The sequence below is a fragment of the Typha latifolia genome, chromosome 5 (assembly GCF_019914945.1).
Source record: "Typha latifolia isolate L0001 chromosome 5, TyphaL0001v2, whole genome shotgun sequence".
Lineage (NCBI taxonomy): Eukaryota > Viridiplantae > Streptophyta > Magnoliopsida > Poales > Typhaceae > Typha > Typha latifolia.
The window spans coordinates 15,336,637-15,355,761 of NC_133090.1; the positions used below are offsets into that span (position 1 = coordinate 15,336,637).

Genomic DNA, 19,125 nt, shown 5'->3' on the forward strand with positions numbered 1-19,125 from the left:
CACACATTATTTTTTTCAACTAGAATAATAAGGTGAAAGTAGATGAGAAGAGGGGAAGCATAAGTAGAGTTTCATTTTTTTATTATATGAAAGATAATTATGAAAGTCTAAAATTTGGTTGAATTACAAATGAATTCTCGTGAAATCACACGTCAGAATTATTTGCATCCAAATTATTCTAAATCAATTGAGTTGGTCTTATTGGACATTCCAAACATACTAAATCAATTTACTCTTATTGTGACGTTCGGAAGTGATTAGGAGTTTCTTTAAATAGAATTTCAAATCAATCAAAATTCTCGGTGTTACGTTTTCGTCTTCGGATATCTTTTTAAGCATTTCTAATCGAACTCCAAATCTTTATATTTAAAATTCAGTTGTGCTCTAATTAAACTTTATTTAGGGCTCTAAATCTGAAGCCAACTATGGTATAACTCTAAATTTGAAGCTCATCCCATGGATTTGGAGTCCAGCTCTATTTCACTATTCACCTCTTTAAAAATACTAATTAGCCTTTTAAATGTTTAAACCATCATTTAAATTTTCATATGTATTTTTTATTTTATATTCTAATTATTTAAACCTTCGTGAAGGTCTCATTGAAACCTTTGAAACGAGTACAATATTAAATTTTTTTAGAGTTATTATAAAACTTCTATTTTTTTAGATTATATAATAAATATCTTTTCCTAAAATTATCCTCTAAATATAAACACAAAATATTAAAATACATCAAATATTACCATCAACATATGATGATGACTAAATTAGAAAATAATGATAAAATGTTAGAGCAACTAGCTATGTAAATGAATCTTTATCATATTATGAGGATAGACAAATTTTGTCAATTTATTTAAATAAGATTGTCGATCTGGATGAACATGCATTCTTTTAAAGAAAAAGACTCAAAATTATTAGGAGAAACAAAAAATTATCTTAGCTACATAAAACCTACAAAATAAATTATCAATTAGATTTTATTGTTAAATAAAAATCAAGTGATTGTTACGTGATCAATTTACTCTTATCTAGAAAAAAAATTATGAGGAATTTTACAATTTAATTGCATTTAATTTTTAAAATTTATAATAATAAACGCGGATGTAAATTATATGCATTCTACTATAACAAAATGTCCATTGATTATAGAAAACATATGCACTCAATTTTATGTGCTAAATCTAATAGCTAAATACAATTAAATTACAAAAGTCCCCACCATTATGAGTATATTAAAAAAAAAAGATCTGTAAAAATATGCTATAGTTGAGAGTATAGTGTAATTAATTCTTTTACATATCCTATTGCGAAGTATCCTAATCTCTTCCAAATATTAATTGCACTATAGTCTATAGTGTACCATTCTATGTTATCCATATCTGCCATGGTATGGTCTTTCATGCGACCAGATCTGAGAGAAATAACGATAGCCAGGCATTATTTGTCTTATAACTATTGGATCTCAAATCTAACAAAAATTTCGAATGGACTTTGCAGTCATTATTAGTTAATATGCCATGAAAATAGAATCCAGAAAAATGACTGTTATTCATATATCCCTTTGCAAAGTTGCTTGTGAACATTATGTTGCGGCGAAGCTATAACCATTCTTCTCATCCTGTTACTCCTTTGCCATCTTGCTCATGCTCATGGAGCCATCTCTAACTCCTTGCTTCATGGAAGGAGCTCTTTGCAAAGGTTGACCCTTTTTTTTTTTTAATGGCGTTGAATAAATAGTAACTTCTGCTTGTAGATTTCCACGGTTTCACATTAAGAGCTTAGCTATACAAGGCTTCAGTTAGATGATCTCTTCTTCCCCTGGTAGGAGGACTATTGCAAGGCTAGTAAAATAACCCAAAAGGGGAAGAAGAGGTCGACCGGAGCGGCGGATAAACGGTGGCCGGCTTCGGCTTCGGCTGCCGTCGTCGGATGGCGGCATCGGAACCTTCTAAGATCATGATCCGGGATGCACCAAACGGATCGACTCGAGCTTTGGTAAGGGAGAGAGAGAGAGAGAAAAAAAAAGAAAGAATTGCCACGATAATTACTTATTAGCCCCCATGCCAGAATCAATTAGAAGCTCATGGGCATATGGTAACTGAGAAGAAGATGAAATTGGAACAGTGTGTTCCTACTAGCCTTAACTAAATTGGTTCCCAGATCAAACAACACGACTGACCATATCAAGCAACCGAAAAATACTAGAGAGATAAAATCCAACAACTCGTAGTATCTCATGAACACAAAAGAGAGGTGGATTTCCACCTTGATATGAGAAATAAAGAATACGAAAAAGAACTCCTTTACACAAACATACATTAATGAAACGCAACCCTTGTAACCCATCATCAGCATCATCCTGACTGGTTTCCTCTTGCTCGAAAGACCATCAATGGCTAGCTTCCACCATCACCATGGATGAAAACCTCTTCAAGCAAAGCACACATACTAAACAATTTCTTCCACCTCCTTTACCAATCTCTCTCTCTCTCTCTTCCTCTTGTTTGGATCACAAGCTACACCCAAGACTGATCTAGACCGTGCCGAAACCATGCTTAACCTTAGCCATATCTGTGAAGATAAACATTCACAATCATATCTCCTCCCCACTCCCAGCATACATCGACAATTTGCAATTTCCACCTTAATAGAAGAGAAACTAGATATCAAAACTAACAACCCCATCAACCACGACTCCATTTTTGAGTTTGACCATTGTAATTAGTACATAAAACGGTAATCTAAAATAATCCATGGCTACCTCCATGGCAACGCTTTCGAATTCGCATCCCATCTCCTCTTCGCACCATTTATGGCCGAAAATCACAAAAAGGTACCATAAAACAACAACTATTTTCTATAAAATCCTAATAGCACTCTGCACTCGAAAACAAACCCATCGATCTCTTTACCCAGTTGCAACTCTCCTATTAGCCATTTCCACTACCATCACCACCACCTTAGCTAACGGCAAGGCAAATCCATGGGAACGCACCTCACCCTGGATTCCTCTTCACGCAATCACAAATTATACTTTCCATCTCCTCCCTGGACTCGATCACACACTACACTTTATACCGCCACTAGACCGTGCACAAATTATAGGCACAAAATGGTAGCCAAATTCACGAGGAAACACGCATTTGTTTTAGAGAAAACACCCGAAAAAGAAATATAATTACCGGAATTTGCTACTTTGCGTCGAAGAAAAGATGGGGGCGGGGCGGGGCGAAAATGAAAAAAAGAAGAAAAAGAATTACATTTTTTTATTCCCGTTATTTTCCATAGGAGTTGGAGTCCATTAGAACAGAGAACCAAACGCTGATCTCTTTCTCTTTCTCGCTCTCGCTCTTCTATTCTTCCCGCGGCCGCTTCTTGCTAGCCCGTCGACTCAGATTCTATTTGGGGAATTAGGGTTTCTTTTCTCCTTCTTGGGTTCTTTTTTTTACCCCAATTTGGATCGGGAATTCGTGGGATCTTGGGTTGGATTTGGGATCTGGTACTCGTGTCTGATCTCAATTGGGGCTCCCGGCGGTGGAAATTAGGGTTCTTGAGGTCTCGGAGATGATAATTAAGCGGAGCCAGAGGGCTCATATGCCGACGCTGAAGCGGTGCAATGCGGAGGAGGCGGCGGCGGATACAACGGCGGGGGCTGTCTGCGACGACGATGGGGAGGACGGGGGGAGGCGGCGGAAGAGGAGGAAGGAGGGCGGGGACTTTCCGCTCGAGGTTCTTGGGGAAGTCTACGCCGGGGGAATTCCTTACGTGCCCTTCGGATTCCAGCGAGGTTTTGCCGGGGAAGAGGGTTGCAGCGCTGCTGCGGCGTCTTCTTGGGGTACTGAGGTCTCTTTCTGTTCCGGCGAGATGGAATGGGAATCCATGAATAGCCGCCGGAGGGAGAGGGGCCGTGTGTCGTCGTCGGCGCTGGAGGTCCGGCCGCCGGTGGTGCGGACGTCGAGAGGTAGGGCTCAGGTGCTTCCGTCTAGGTTTAATGATTCGGTCCTCATCGACCCGTGGAAGAAGGAGAAGCCCAAGGCAAAGGCAGTTGACCCTGATTTTGAAGTCAAACCTGAGCTAATGTTGCCGAAGAATAAAGATATAATCTATAAAGATTCAAAGTTTAGCTCAATTCTGTCAAATTCAGCGGTAATTCTTGATGAAGAAGAGCGCTATCGGGCGTGCAGGAATTTCAGTTCGAGGAAGTATTCGACTTCCCGGAGCACTATAACTTCGTTACATGAGAGCTCTGCAGGACTGGAGGAGAGGTTTATGAGATATTATTCCGAGAAAATAGCATTTGAAAGAAGATTAGCAAAGGAGAGAGCTGAACAGAGGAGGAAGGATTTCCATTGGCACGAGTTTGTTTATGGTGATATCGTCTGGGCCAAGTTGGGGAAGAGATATCCTGCTTGGCCTGCAATGGTTGTTGATCCAATGCAGCAAGCTCCTGAAGAAATTATGCAACCCGACATTCCTGAAGCTATACATGTCATGTTCTTTGGGTACTCTGAATATGGAAATGAGAGGGTACATCTAGTTAGATTGAAATTACAGTATTTGTGGTTATTCATTTTTATAACTATGAACTGATTGTGGGTAATTAATTGGGAGCAGGAGTATGCATGGGTGAAGCAGGGGATGGTTTTTCCATTTATAGACTATTTAGACAGGTTAGTGATGTTGCTAAATTGTATGATGGGAAATTCTCTGCGGCTTAGGCTTAAAACATTATTAAATTCTACTTCAGGTTTCAGGGGCAGACAGAGTTATACAGGAGCAAGCCTAGTGATTTTCGGCTGGCTATAGAGGAGGCCTTCTTAGCTGAGCATGGTTTCTTAGGAATTCAGGCAGATGGGACAAGCACCATCAGGCAATCTGCAGATTGTCGGTCTTTTCCAAGAGGCAGACAGGAGGCGACTGATTCGAATCATGAACAAGAATGTCAATCACAGATTCAGGCAAGTAACCACAAGTCTTATTTCTATCTGCTGTCCTACCATGGACCGAGTTTATTATTTAATTATGCTAGGCTTGATCTTAATAGACCTAGCATGTTTAAGCTTTAAGAGTTTAGTTTTTGTTAGCTCAGGTTTTATAATCTAAGGCCTAAGCCTAATCTGGCATTTTCTTGGCTGAGCTTCTAGGTTTGTTCAGAATTCAGACTATCATGTTTGCACCTTTACTTTCACTATATAACTTTTAATATCATTAGGTGACAAAATTTTATTCTGCTATTGAGTCTCATTCTTGAAACCTAGAGATAGGGTGTTGCACCATATGTCATTATTAAGTCTTTATTGTTTGTGTTCGCTTATTAGAGATGTTCCACGTAGAGTCATACAATATAATTTGCTTACTATAGAATATATAATGTCTTGGTCTTAAGAGTTCTTTGGAAATGAAAACATGGCTGCTTAGACTTATCTTGAAGGTTATTAACAGGCTTTTAATTTTTCTTTCTCATCTTTGTAACTCTTGTTTGAACTGCATCAAATTTTCTGATGTTTTGCAATTTATTTATATTTTTCTTCGTTATGTAAGGAACTTATTTGCATATGGTTGATTCATTTAACACATTTCTATATATTATTTGTAATTCTGGTTTTATTTAGCTTTCTTGAGTTTCTTCCTCTATTGATCTGTTATGCGTAGCTAATTTGCTTTCAAACAATTTGAAGTAAATATAAAAGCTTGCATTCTATAGTTCTTTTATTGCATGTATGGAATGTTAACTCTGCTGAGGAAACCAAGTTCCTCATATACTAAATTCATTCATGTGTATTTATATCTCTAGGCTGATAAATCAGGACTCCATTGTGAAAGTTGTGGGTTAAGCCTTCCAATCAAAGCTGCAAAAAAGATAATTTGTCATACGGAACAATTAGTGTGTAGACCCTGTGCTAAGGTTTGAACATGCAAGAACTATCTCCCTTTTGATAATTATCTATATCTCAATATTTTCAATGCTTACATCATATCAATTGCCTATATTGCAGCTTTTGAGGTCAAAACAGTTTTGTGGAATATGTAAGAAGGATTGGGATAATATAGATGACAAGAAATGGGTAAGACAATCTGCATTATAATGGAGTAATTTTGTAATACTTCATTCTAGGTAGGAAGTAACAATTTTAGCGTATTTAAATGTTTTTGGGCTAAACTGTGTCAGGTACGCTGTCATGGATGTCAAACTTGGATTCATGCAGAATGTGACAAAATGTGCCGCAAGCTTAAGGTTTGGCTCATTGTGAACCTTTTGTTTTCTATGACATAATTATATTCTTGCATATGTCAGGAGAAGGAGTTTTACTAACAGATTATTATAATCTCGTAGGATCTTCAAGGAATCGATTATCATTGCCCTGAATGCAGGGTAAAGTATGGCTTTGGCTCATCAGATAAAGAGAGAAGGCACCCTCATGTGAGGTACATAAACCAGTTGCTTAGTATCCACACCTTTTGCCTGCATATAAGATTTTCATTTTAAGTTGGATTTTGTGACCAATGCTGCATGTCTTCTGTCCAGATGTGATAATAACAACTGGCAAGAGAATCCACTAGATGGGATTACAGTTTGTTGCTTTGGCATGGAAGGAATATACCTACCAGAGCAAGAGTTGTAAGCACAATACTTTGTGAATTAGACTGACATAAATATTCTAAATACAGTCTGCTGTTCTTAAGCTGAATATTGCACCATTGTTCATTGCGTACTTTGTTTGCTCTTACAATGATGGAAACTGAACGTAGGCTTGTAACTTATTGTTGGCTTTTGACTTTATGACAATTTCATTCATTTCAAATAATGCATGGAACAAGTGGTAAAATAGCTCCGTCATTTTTAATTTCTTTTTAAAGTTAACAGAAGATGCAAATGATTATAATGGGTAGGGACTACTTATTGGCCTTTAGGCCTAACTTGTATAGAAAGGACAGAAAGGGGATAGAGCTAGGCATTTTGATATTTCCTCTATTTTAGGTTAAAACCATATTGATCGTGGTTCATGCTTATAGAAATCAAGCTCATGCTGTTCACATCTTAACTGGTGTGAAACATAACCTATGGTGAATGAGATTATTTTGGCATGTGAGTCTGCACCTTAACTTGTTTCTTGTTTTCAATGGCAATGAAACATTTAGCAGTTTCCTTTAAGTAGTAGCTTTTTGGCTGACGCTAGATTCGAGCATCAGCCAGTTGAACTATTTTTAGTTAACTTAATGGAATTATGTGTATTACATTCATCCAGTTGTCCATCTTAAGAGGACTTTGATTACATCCTTACAATTTGTGTATCTAAGACAGGATTTCATGTTGCTGCGGGCCTTGCAAGGGGCAGAAATTTACATATAATGAATGGGAGCGGCATACTAGTTGCAAAAGTAAAAATTGGAGGTCCAGTATTAAAGTGAAAAGTACCATGACGCCATTGGGAAAATGGGTTTGTACAACTTCCCTATATGGTTTTAAACAATGATCCAGATAATTGTTGTTTTCCTGCACTCATTTTACCCTTTCTCTTCGGCATTTCCACATTATTTACATATCCTTTAATGACAAAGTTCATATTCTGAACATATTAAGAATATTCTCATTACCTATACATGTTTCATGGATTTGATAGCTCCATTTTATTCTCATTCCACATATTTGTCTCCATATATAGCTCATTTAACTGTCAGAGTTGCGATTTATTTCTGCATTTGGTGGTTTAGTAGACATTGTTAGAAATTTGATATGTGGATTAATTGTCAAGTAATTCAACTGCCAGGTAGATAAGTATCAAGCTAGTATGTGTCTTTCAAACCATGCTAAACGTCCATCTCCAAAAATGAAGAAACAAAAGCTACTTGCCTCCTTGCGTGGTACATCTTCTACTGCTTCATTTTATTTAGACAAATTCTTTTTGACATTTGAGCCAAGAACATTCTTCTTTCAGTCGATAAGTATGTTCCTAGTTAGCTTACAATTGTTGCAAATGTTTGTCTTTATAGAACCATATGATCCTGTATATGTTAAGTGGACAACTGAACGATGTGCAATCTGTAGATGGGTTGAAGACTGGGACTACAACAAAATCATTATCTGTAACAGGTAATACATATCCTCTGGACATACCATGTGCTTCTTATCTGGAGACATGGTAATTTGCCTTGCTTTGTTATCATGTTGATACGTTGAATTAGAATATATCACAATTAATCATAATGATATGGTTGTAATATCCAGATGTCAAATAGCAGTCCACCAGGAATGCTATGGTGTCAGGGGTAAACAAGATTTTACATCATGGCTTTGTCGGGCATGCGAGACACCTCAACAAAAACGGGAATGTTGCCTTTGTCCTGTAAAAGGTATGGGCTCCTGAAATCGTCTATTTACAGCTTGTCTTATCTGTTATATGATGTTTGATTTTCTATAATTCTTTCTTATGGCTTTTTTACTGTATGGATAGTAGAATACTTTTAGATCTAGAATCCCAAACTGAGCCATCCAATTAAGCTACTTCACTATAGTCCAATTCGGATTGAGAATTAATCATCTTTGATTGATAAGCATAAGCACAGACATAATTTTCTACACTCTTAGATGACTGGTCAACTGCTTAAGTCCATAAATATTCTTTATATATGTTTGTTCTACATATTTTATAAGCTTATATTTGTTTCAAGAATTGAAACTAACTGCCTTAATAAAATTTCCTTTAGGGGGAGCTCTGAAACCAACAGATATTGATACATTATGGGTCCATGTGACGTGTGCATGGTTTCAATCTCAAGTCTCATTTGCTAATGATGAAATTATGGAGCCTGCTATTGGCATATTGAGCATTGCACCGTTGACGTTTATGAAGGTTGAGATATGACTATGGATGACATATATTGATATATATCATCTCTATTCATTCTATCTGCAAAGGTTTTTTTTATCTTTCTTCTTCAATTATGATGGATTTGACTTGGTCTATTTCACATGTATATCCAGATTTGTGTCATATGTAGGCAAATACATGGTTCGTGTACCCAATGCTACAGATGCTCCACTTATTATCATGCTATGTGTGCATCAAGAGCAGGATATAGAATGGAGGTAACTGCTGCTGATGAATTTTATTACTCCTAGGATAATAAGGATAATAATACTAATCAATATCAGTTTTTGGAAATCATTTTTAAGCTTATATTTTTAATTTTTATCTAATTGAGAAGTTGTACATTCCTCTTCTTTAGATTAAGTTTGATAATGATGGGATTGTGACTGACAAAAGGAAACTAAAGGTTTGTGGCTTAATGCAGTTGCATTGCTCGGAGAAAAATGGAAAACAAATTACCAAAATGGTTTCATATTGTGCAAATCACCGGTAAGCTTTTTAATATGGTAAAATGGTGTTGACTTATGTGTACTGTTACACATTTCAGCCCCACTTTTATCAATGTTGTCCTTATCCATTTGTTTTTAGTTTTTACTTATATCAGGAACAAAAAATTTTCTTACTTTCATGTGATCTACATGAAGCATATGCATCAATTATGTTTGCTTCAAGGGAAAATGATTGCAGTTTTCCAAATTTTCATTTGCAGGGCTCCAAATCCAGATAACGTTTTAATCATACAAACTCCTGTAGGAGTGTTTTCTTCCAAAAAGCTGCTCCAACATAAGGAAAAGCAGACAGGTTCAAGGTTAATCAGGAAAGAAATCCTCCAGGATAAGACATTACCTGCTCAAAGTTTGGAAACTTCATCTGCTGCAAGGTGTATGATCTATAAAAGAATCGAAGTTAAGGTATGCACTACTTTGGGTAATTTTAAGACTTGCACAAGTATCACATGTAGCTCAAGTAGGTCTAACATATTGTTTGTCTCATTAAATGATTAGTTCAATGGTTATTCTTAGTTTCTTACTCTGTTATTTTCTCAGATTGTACAACATTGGTATCCTGAAATTGCAAACATAATATGCCATCTCAAAAATATTATGCCTTCAATAACCATCTTCATAGGACAACTCGGCCAATGGTTTGTTTCTGAATTTATTGAGTGTGGTATGTTTAAGAAAGGTATGATAAAGGGTTTTAGCCTGCCTTGGGGTTGTAGGTGTTGGCTTCCTTTCTACAGAGCCAGACTAGGTTGAACTAATAGGAATTGACCCATTATGGTCTACACTTTTTGGCCAAAATGAAAGCATACTAATTATGGTGGTCCTGAAACCCATTCAGAAATCAGGATCTTGCTTGTGTGGAACCCCAAGGCCTCCTTGGACTCCACTCAGCTCAATCACATTTTTGCCTGACACACAAAATCATTCACTGATAAAACTCCACTTCTCTACTGGGGTGAGGGAAGGCACCAGTGAGATGGACAGATGGTACCCAAAGGTAGGAATTGCCGAGATGTTGATAAGTTGGGCTTATGTCTTTCTTTGGGCCTGCTTTGGCTTGGGCCTAACAGAAGGGTCTCAGGCTTTTCTGGATGTGTTTGCAACCAGATTAAGGCACACTGGGCACAGCTCAGCGTAACCTGGACCCAACCCACATGGACTGTTATATACTATAAAATAATGTCATTATACCGTGATACTGTTCTTAATTTATTCTTATGAGTTTTTGCAAATCACTTAATTGAAGGCAAATTCCTGTTTACTTGTTCCCTGATGTAATGCCATGGTAACATTTCTTACTTGCTTCTCTGCTATTTAGAGATCGCAAGAAGGGGCCATTGCACACCGAGTAAGGGGACCTCGTTATCATGCTCTGGATGAAGTTGAAAGTCTGAATGCACCGAGGGTAATTTTCTTGTTTTCTTTATGATTTGGAAGTCTGAATACACCTAGGGTATTTTTTTCCCTCTTCACTATTTATAATTTCTGCTTTCTGGATTATGATATTCTATTGGAAAAGTTAACAGGAATTTTTCTTTCTTGCAATATAGGAGGAAAAGGATCCTGAATCATTTGCAACATTCAAGGAGCGACTTCACTATTTACAAGTAAGCAACTAATTATCCATCCACATTTTCTAATATGTCTTCTGTTATTGCTATATGGTTGAAAGTCTTCCATTTTCTTCTTTTCAAGTCAACCGAACAAAGTAGAGTTTGTTTTGGAAGATCTGGAATTCATGGATGGGGCCTCTTTGCTCGTAGAGACATTCAAGAAGGAGAAATGGTAATGGTGCAAATTTTAAAGTACTGCATTCTTTTTTTAAGAATGTTTTTAGTTCATCTATCAATTTTTAATGTCTTTGTGATCATTGTAGCCTTGTGATACCAAGACAAATAATTGCAGGGTTGCTTAGTTCTGTTGCGGAATGGAGTATGCATATCTAGTAGTATAGAATATAGATATATGGCATCAGCACTTACATGTTTTCATGTCTTATTTTTACCAGATAAGTTAATTAGGATTGGATACTCTCTATTCATGGGTAAAAAGAAACTCCTCTTGCTATTGGAAACTGGGAACTATTAGCACTATCGCTTTTCTGTGGAGGAAAAAGAGGGTTATTTGTCCCAAAAAGTTACAATTTTCAGTGTGCTTTCAATGATGATTTAGGGACCTGATACATATTTCTTTACTTCTACTTTTACCCATACAGTTATGTTAGCGTATCATATTCTGTATTACATGTCTTAAAGGCCCACGTGGTCTTGTCTCAAGAACACATATATAACTACTGAGATATTTATAATTATTTTATGTGTAAGCTTGCAGTCAAGAATGAGGTGGACATACATGAAATCAATTAGGTATTGGTTGGACTATGAGGAATGAACACAGTGTTACTCCTTGATTCCATTTGTTCTCTTTGTAGTTTGTACTTTGTATGACTATGTTCTTGCTGTGGACTATCTTGTTTGTGGTTAGATTTGCAAATTTAGTTGGGCATACTGCTAGCATTGCTGCTATAGAATCTTGTATGGACTTCAAAAGGTGCCCGCTGATTCAGCAATAGAGCTAACAGAGTGAAACATGTTATCAGGTCATTGAGTACCGTGGTGAGCAGGTTAGACGCAGTGTTGCAGATCTTAGGGAGGCACACTACCGTTTGGAAGGAAAAGATTGTTACGTGAGTTTTTTCTTCCTGTGCTGTTGCCATGTTTGCTCTTTCTGTGGACTGCTGTTCATAGATGCGGCTCTCGGATTCCTTTTTTTGTTCCTATGTAATGCATATTAAAATTTCATAATTCAATATTTCTTATATTTCATTCTGTACTACAGCTTTTCAAAATAAGCGAAGAAGTAGTAGTTGATGCTACTGATAAAGGAAACATAGCACGTTTGATTAACCATTCTGTAAGGCATCATATCTGTGACTTCTCATTGAGTTCTTTAAAAAGGAGTTCCTCATAATACTGAAGAAACTTCTATTATTTTGGATGCAGTGCATGCCCAATTGCTATGCAAGGATTATGAGTGTGGGCCATGACGAGAGCCGGATTGTTTTAATAGCAAAGACAAATGTTTGTGCTGGCGATGAGCTAACGTATGTCCAAGCACTAATTAGTTTCTTACATGCACTTGGCATATTCCTCTGTTCACATGAGTTTTGAAGTTGTGCAACAATTCTTATCTTTACAAGTTGAACCTAATTATATTATCATCTTCTTGAGACTGAGGAAGGGGGAAAATTTTAGTCATATAGCTGGTTTACAAGTAGTAGATCTTTAGCACACGGAAATTGGGGGGAAAATATGCTCTTAAAAGATTTTAAAGAGTTTTATTGTTTACGAGACTGTAGATGGTATTCTATGGTTAATCTGAACCAAGGTGGCATCTATATGTTTGTCCTAAAAATGTCTCTGTTTATTGCCCTGAAATCGTAGATAGCTTGCTTGTGCTAACTTGGAACCTCAACTCTATTTACTTTTTTGCAGCTATGACTATTTATTTGACCCTGATGAAGGTGATGAACGCAAAGTCCCCTGCCTCTGCAAAGCTCCAAACTGCCGTAAATTTATGAATTAGGTTGCTGTAAATGCTAATCGATTATTCCATAGTCTTATCCTGTATACCCTTCATCAGGGTTCCCATCTATATAATCTTTAAGCATGTCTCCAATTTTCCATTTTTTAAAATAAGTTTCAATTTATTTAGAGCGCAAGATCACGAGGCTTCCATTCTTTGTAAATAGCATTAATTTGATGTATTAACTTGTTCAATCAATGTATCATTTTCTTTCTTTTTTTTTTCCTTGTCTACTTGTTTCTTCCATCTTATCTCATTACTGAAGTTATTGGAAATTCAGAGAGAAATGCTTATGTTCTGGGATGTGTACTTTTTTTTTCTAGAGATTAAGTACTGTGGTAGGATATGTACCTTGATGACTGACTAATGAGTGTGCATTCCTTAGTTTATTTGAATAGTTTGAGTGGCGGAACCATATCTGTTTAGTTATTCTTTCTATGTGGCTGGCCTTCAATATTATACTGACATCTGGGCAGACGCCTACACCACAAATTGTGAAAGGCCCACTTCATTTGAGAGGAACCATCTTTGATCTTTAAACTGTACGATGGTAGCAACTTGCATAACAAGCTAGACAAATCAATTCATGGTTTCATCAATTAAGGCCTCGAGGTTTACGGTTCACTTCAGAAATTCCTAAGATCAATTTCAGAATAAGTTTTTTATTTTATTTTTAAAATAAGGTTTTTATTTTAAAAATAATTATTTTTTATTTACTTGTATTTTGATATAAGAATGTAATAATTACTTTTGATGTGATTTAAAGTGAATAAAAATATAAAAAATTATTTTTTATAAAATTGCTATGACTACTCTTTGATTTAATATAAAGTAAATTTATGGAATAGATATGAAGGTTAAATTAGTAATTGAGTTAATTTGTAGTATAAGATGTAATTTTGATGAATAATACTTATATTCTGAAATTGGGTTATTATGATGTTGAGTTGTTATTATGAAATAAAGAGTTGTATTTCATAATAAGAAAAAAAATTTTGAAATAAACTGGGCTAAAGGAATTCATATTTTCGTTCTTTTTAAAATAAAATAAAAAGATTGCCTCGATTCTTTATAAATAAAAGATGGTGGTATTAAAAGTTCCTTTAATAATAACATGAGAAGTCCCTAATTAACGTCCTTATTTTGTCAACCTTAGATTCTTAATTTGCCGCTTGTTGAAAAGGATGTAGATTTATCACATTCTCCTCTACGCGACCCGAAACCCGAAACCCAAAACCCGAAAAATTGAGCACGTGTACGAGTACGAGTACGAGTACGAGATATTTCTCGTCCCCACGTCCCGCGGAGAGAGTGAGGTGGACGCGCGGAGAGCTCATGGAGAAACGACGCCGCCGCTCTCTTACACGCAACTCCCTCGCGCTTCCTTCTATTTATGCGGTCCGCTCACCGCCCTCCTTCCCAACTCTCTCCTCCCTTCTCCTCCACTGAAACCCTAACGTGATCCCTTCCGCTATGGCTCTCTGCGCGATCGCCGCCCCTCCGGCATCGGGCGGCTGCTGCAAGCTGCGGCCGCGGTTCTCAAGGAGGACGGCGAGGTGCTCTCTGGCGTCGGAGACGGCGGAGGACAAGGTGGGGTCCCCCGTGCTCAAGTTCAGGATGTCGGACTTCGCCGTGTCGGATCATGTCAGCGTTGGGCTTCAAGGAAGGGTGCGCCTTGATTTGGCGTTTCGTATTTCTGATTATTGAGTTCTTGAATTGGTTTCTCTATTTATTTATTTTGTTTGGATGCATGGATTGTGGAGTGCAGTCGGACGAACTGATGTTTGAAGCCACGGTCTGTGATGCGGAGAGGTGAGTCAGTAGCTCGTGTTCGAACCAATTTGCTGAGGTTTGAGGTAAAGATGAGATTTTTGGAATTCCTTTCAGCCCGCTTTATAATTCGAGGGTGGTGCTTCGGCAGCTGACTAGTACGCAGGCGAAGCGCAGAGGTCTGCGTGCCTTGGAGGTGTTTGCTGGATTGGATTCATACAATAAATTCATCGAATGTGTAATAATTGAAGTACCCAAGCGTTTGACTTTGTTTCTGTGGTGTTATTTAGGTGTTAAAAAAGCTTGCCCGGCGGCAGTTTATGTACGACGCATATGCAATGCAAGTTCATGGCTACGTCTCTCAGATAGGCAGCGGCAATGATGGCCCTTTTATTTTGGTGCATGGGGTTAGTTTATATTTGTTCAACATTTTTCTTTTGTCATTAAGCCAAAGAATGAGAAAGTTTGAAGATAGTTGTTGGATTGAACAATTTGTGCTAGATATGGTGAAGCTCTCTCGACAAGATTTCTTCTTTGATTTAGTGATATTTGATGTCAAACGGGTTGGTTATTTGCTGCTGTGGACTATGGTGTGGGTTTTCATGAAAATAGTCTGAGAAAGAAATATTTGACACGGTGTTCTGTTTTGCTTCTGCAGTACCACGGAAGCTATTCCTTGAGGCACTGGCTACAGCTCTCTGATTGGCTTCCAACATTAGAAGCAACACTGGCATTGGATGAAGAATGGGTTAGGAGGGTGGGAGATGACACGATTGGAGGTCCTGCTGTTACCCGCCAGCTGCGCCTGACGAGGATTTTGATGAGAGACCTTTTGATTGGTGTAAGCATTTCCAATGATTTCCTGAATGCAGCAGTAGAATTCCCATTGATCCATTAGAATTCATATTAAACGATGTCTATGGAACTACAGGTGAATTATTTGCACAGCCATGGACTGGCCCATACTGAGTTGAGGCTCGAGAATGTTCATATCAGCCCAGTGGACAGACATGTCAAAGTAACCTAGTCTCCATCTACCTCTTTAACAAATCTATTCTTTATACTACAATGTATAATTGTTTTTCTTGATAGGTAGGGATTCTTGGAAATGCTGTTGATTTCCATGACAAGAGTCCAAGTGAAAATGCTTTAGAGGGCAACACCGAGAGGAGAAAAATGATGATTGCATTTGACATGAGGTAAGATGGAAAACCAGGTTTGTTAAAAGCAATAAGTATCTAAACTATAAAATAGTGCATGAATAATTCTGCTGGGCCAGTTTGCAAGCAATGAAAATTATATCTGCTGATTCCCAGATGTGTTGGTTTCATCATGGCAAAGTTGGTGTTAAGTGAGCTCATGGACGCTTCCATTTTTCTGAAGTTCAAGACTTTCTTGACTAAGGTCTGTTCCTAGTTTCATTTGAATAACCTGCTTTTCCCATATAAGTAGCTCCTAAGTTGGTTCCTTCTTTTGTTGGGTAGCATTATAATTCTTCTTGCATAAGAAAACTGAAAACATTTTGAATGCCTGCTCCTGACTTATGTAGCAACTATTAGTTGTAGCACTTGCATGATTGTTAATACTCTGAAATTATATGATTTGACTCGTTCTCAAGAACCAGGAGTATTACTTACTTGCAAGAATGTAATCTGATTTTCGTCGGCAGCATATGCCATTTCCATAAACTGAGGCTGTTTTAAAGATACACTAATACATTATCTGTTTGTTTTGGTAAGAGCTATTCAAGGAATTACTTCATATATTCTAAAATTGGAAAAATGAACAACTGGTGGCTTAAGGAAAATTATTATATGGAAAGATAAGTAAGATTTTTTATGTTACAAAGACTTTGTGATTTATCTTTGGCCCAGAAACAAGTGCCAAGTTTTGTAATTTTTATCTATCCCAATAGAGTTTGGTCACACGTTTGATTGAAGTAGTAAAAGACCTTAAATCCTTTTTTTTAGTAAGATTGGTAATTCTGATACTAAATGGAATCATCTTTTAAATCGTAGAAGAGTAGCTTGAACAAGGATTAACTGTTGTCGGATGAAGAATAGTCCTCTTTTTGACATCCATGTTGTTGATTATCTGCATATCCATTTCTCTTTATTTATGGAGCCACAAAAATATTGTATGCATGCAGGGAAATGATCCATCATGTTTACGTGAATTCCTTTTGCCAGTTCTGAGCCGAAATTCTCCATCTGGAAATGCTGGTCTCCAAGTAATCATATACCCCCTTCCTCTAATTCCAACATACTAAGAATTTATTTTTTATTGACTATGTGGTTGTTTTGCTCTACTTCAGATGTTGGATAGGAATTGGGGTGCAGGTTGGAATCTTTTGTCACTTATGCTGGCGACAAAGTCTTCTGAAAGGATAAGGTGAGACATTTTTGCATGATTTAACAGGAACCATTAGTACAATTTACAAAAATCTCACTAATAGTACAAATTTGGCTAGATGCGTCCTTTATTGAGTGGGATTGTATTTTCATGCAAAATATTTTGAAAATTTGTGCTTATTGTTAAGAACATTATTTTCTCTTTCCTTTCTATCATAATTGACAAGTGAATATCTTTGCTTTATGTGCAGTACTGCACTCCCCCTATTTTACCTTTTCTTCGGCATTACCTAGCTATGACAATTCTTCTGTATCTCCATGCAGTTGCTTGGATGCTCTGAGGCACCCCTTTCTATGTGGACCAAGATGGCGGGTTAACTCATCTATGGATGTCATTAGGTGGGGTCTAGGTTCTACTGCTGTCAGGATGGCTGAAGATTATATCTATAATCCTCATCAGGTTTATGAACCTCTATCATATGCAAATTATATTACAATGCAGTGTTACCCTTGCATTTATCTCAAAGCTGATAATATTTGGTTTTGGGAGGGTAAGGCTCTAGTTACCTCAAAAAGGAGAGCCTCGCAGAGGGACAATTGAGGCGATTAAGTGTCACCCTAACATTTCTTTTAGCATCTTATACTCTGTCCTTTACTTTCTGTCTCTAGCATAAGCATAAAGATAGCAGTATACAAAGTTTAACTTCTGATGCTCATGATTTTTTCTAATTTATTGCGTACAGCGTAGTCGGATAGCTTACTTCATTGAATTGATGGAGTTTCTGAACCCCCATCCTAGATCTAAGGTATATCTGACATTCAATCTCATCCTTCTAGAATATCAGATAAATTGTGGTGTACTTTTTTTTTCTTCAGATATTTTCTGATTTTGATTTGGGAAAGCTGGAATTTGTACGTCTGCTTATCCAGTAAACTTCTAACAATGATAATATTTCCTCGTGGTTCATGAATCATAATAGTGTACTACAGCTTTTCTTGGATGTTTTCTTGATTGACATGTTTTATGCTTCATTTGAGCTGCTTGTTTTGATATATGCAGAGCTGGCTTGATCTCCTGCCAGGTAGATGGCGCCTCTTATACTGTACTGGAAGGCACATAGGGCTTACACTTCGTCAACCTTCCCCAAGAGTCCTCATAGGCAACGTCTACCTCTCTTTCACACAAGCTTCTGGTTCAGGTTACCCCATCTTTTCTCTTGCTTCTGAGATTAGTTTCAAGGCTATGCCAATACCTCAGTGGCCACATGACAAGTCTGGCAGTCCCGGAGGTCTGCACGTTAAATCTTCAGTCAGAATATCACCGGGGAGATTTTTCTTTAGAGAAGACGACAGTGAAGTGAAACGCGTTGGTTCCCGTAAAACTTCAGTTGAGAAGTTGTATGGTAGCACATGGAAGAAGGTGGGCAGTATGAAGGAACTACCATCCAGCCTTCCTACAGTAAAACTTGTAGCGGATGATATTGATGTATCAATGAGTTTTGAATCGTCGCCAAATATTGATACTGCCAAAAAAGTGCTCCAGGAGATCCAGACTCAAATTCCGCCAGAGATGTTTGATGTGTCCAAACTTGTATGTGGGACTTACATCGACTCGAGGATAATGGTTCTTCATGGGGCTAATGGATCAGCTCTGCTATTCATTAGATCATGCCCTTCAACTAGCTGTACATGAAACTTAGATTGCTCGAAAGCTTAGATTTCTTCTTTGGTGCCAGAGGAGAATGTTGCTTTCATGAGCTGTACACTATCGGTTGTATCATTGTACATTCATTAATATGATTTCTTGTCTAATCAAAGATCCCGTAAGATAGCTATTCTTCACATGTCTACAGGTTCATATTCTCGTTGGAAGTTTGATCTCTATTTGTCCAGAAGAGTATGGAGATTTCTATGGTTTCTTTAACTAACACAAGTACGACTAACCCTTTGAAGTAGACCCAATATGAGTGTGCTTCTTGTAAATCCTCTTACGAGTTGCTTTTCTTGTTATCCTAGGTACAACTGAACTCGCCCTACATA

General features: G+C 37.4%; 2 protein-coding genes across 2 annotated transcripts; both read left to right on the forward strand.

Annotated features, from left to right (window-relative positions):
- Nucleotides 1-3,206: 3,206 nt before the first annotated feature.
- Nucleotides 3,207-13,186, forward strand: LOC140789612 (histone-lysine N-methyltransferase ATX4-like). The gene is made up of 23 exons (XM_073139380.1): nt 3,207-4,530; nt 4,618-4,673; nt 4,751-4,961; nt 5,798-5,908; nt 6,000-6,068; nt 6,173-6,238; nt 6,338-6,429; nt 6,530-6,622; nt 7,307-7,442; nt 7,773-7,866; nt 7,996-8,095; nt 8,231-8,355; nt 8,710-8,855; nt 8,987-9,091; nt 9,298-9,362; nt 9,583-9,784; nt 10,698-10,784; nt 10,930-10,986; nt 11,075-11,164; nt 11,979-12,065; nt 12,218-12,292; nt 12,382-12,482; nt 12,874-13,186. The coding sequence occupies exons 1-23, from the start codon at nt 3,568-3,570 to the stop codon at nt 12,962-12,964; spliced, it is 3,222 nt and encodes a 1,073-aa protein (XP_072995481.1). The 5' UTR covers nt 3,207-3,567; the 3' UTR covers nt 12,965-13,186.
- A 1,057-nt stretch (nt 13,187-14,243) lies between these two features.
- LOC140788254 (probable plastid-lipid-associated protein 14, chloroplastic) lies at nt 14,244-18,902 on the forward strand. Its single transcript, XM_073137434.1, has 13 exons — nt 14,244-14,632; nt 14,733-14,776; nt 14,852-14,930; nt 15,025-15,141; nt 15,393-15,575; nt 15,666-15,752; nt 15,827-15,933; nt 16,051-16,138; nt 16,884-16,964; nt 17,049-17,125; nt 17,410-17,545; nt 17,829-17,891; nt 18,146-18,902. The coding sequence occupies exons 1-13, from the start codon at nt 14,438-14,440 to the stop codon at nt 18,776-18,778; spliced, it is 1,890 nt and encodes a 629-aa protein (XP_072993535.1). The 5' UTR covers nt 14,244-14,437; the 3' UTR covers nt 18,779-18,902.
- Nucleotides 18,903-19,125: the final 223 nt, after the last annotated feature.

Bases quoted from the DNA above. Each gene is read 5' to 3' on its own strand.
- LOC140789612 (XM_073139380.1), top strand. From the start codon at position 3,568: ATGATAATTAAGCGGAGCCAGAGGGCTCATATGCCGACGCTGAAGCGG. The intron at 8,356-8,709 runs GTATGGGCTCCT...AATTTCCTTTAG, and splicing joins TTGCCTTTGTCCTGTAAAAG to GGGGAGCTCTGAAACCAACA. The intron at 12,483-12,873 runs GTATGTCCAAGC...ACTTTTTTGCAG, and splicing joins TGTGCTGGCGATGAGCTAAC to CTATGACTATTTATTTGACC.
- LOC140788254 (XM_073137434.1), top strand. From the start codon at position 14,438: ATGGCTCTCTGCGCGATCGCCGCCCCTCCGGCATCGGGCGGCTGCTGC. The intron at 15,934-16,050 runs GTAAGATGGAAA...GCTGATTCCCAG, and splicing joins ATGATTGCATTTGACATGAG to ATGTGTTGGTTTCATCATGG. The intron at 17,892-18,145 runs GTATATCTGACA...TGATATATGCAG, and splicing joins ACCCCCATCCTAGATCTAAG to AGCTGGCTTGATCTCCTGCC.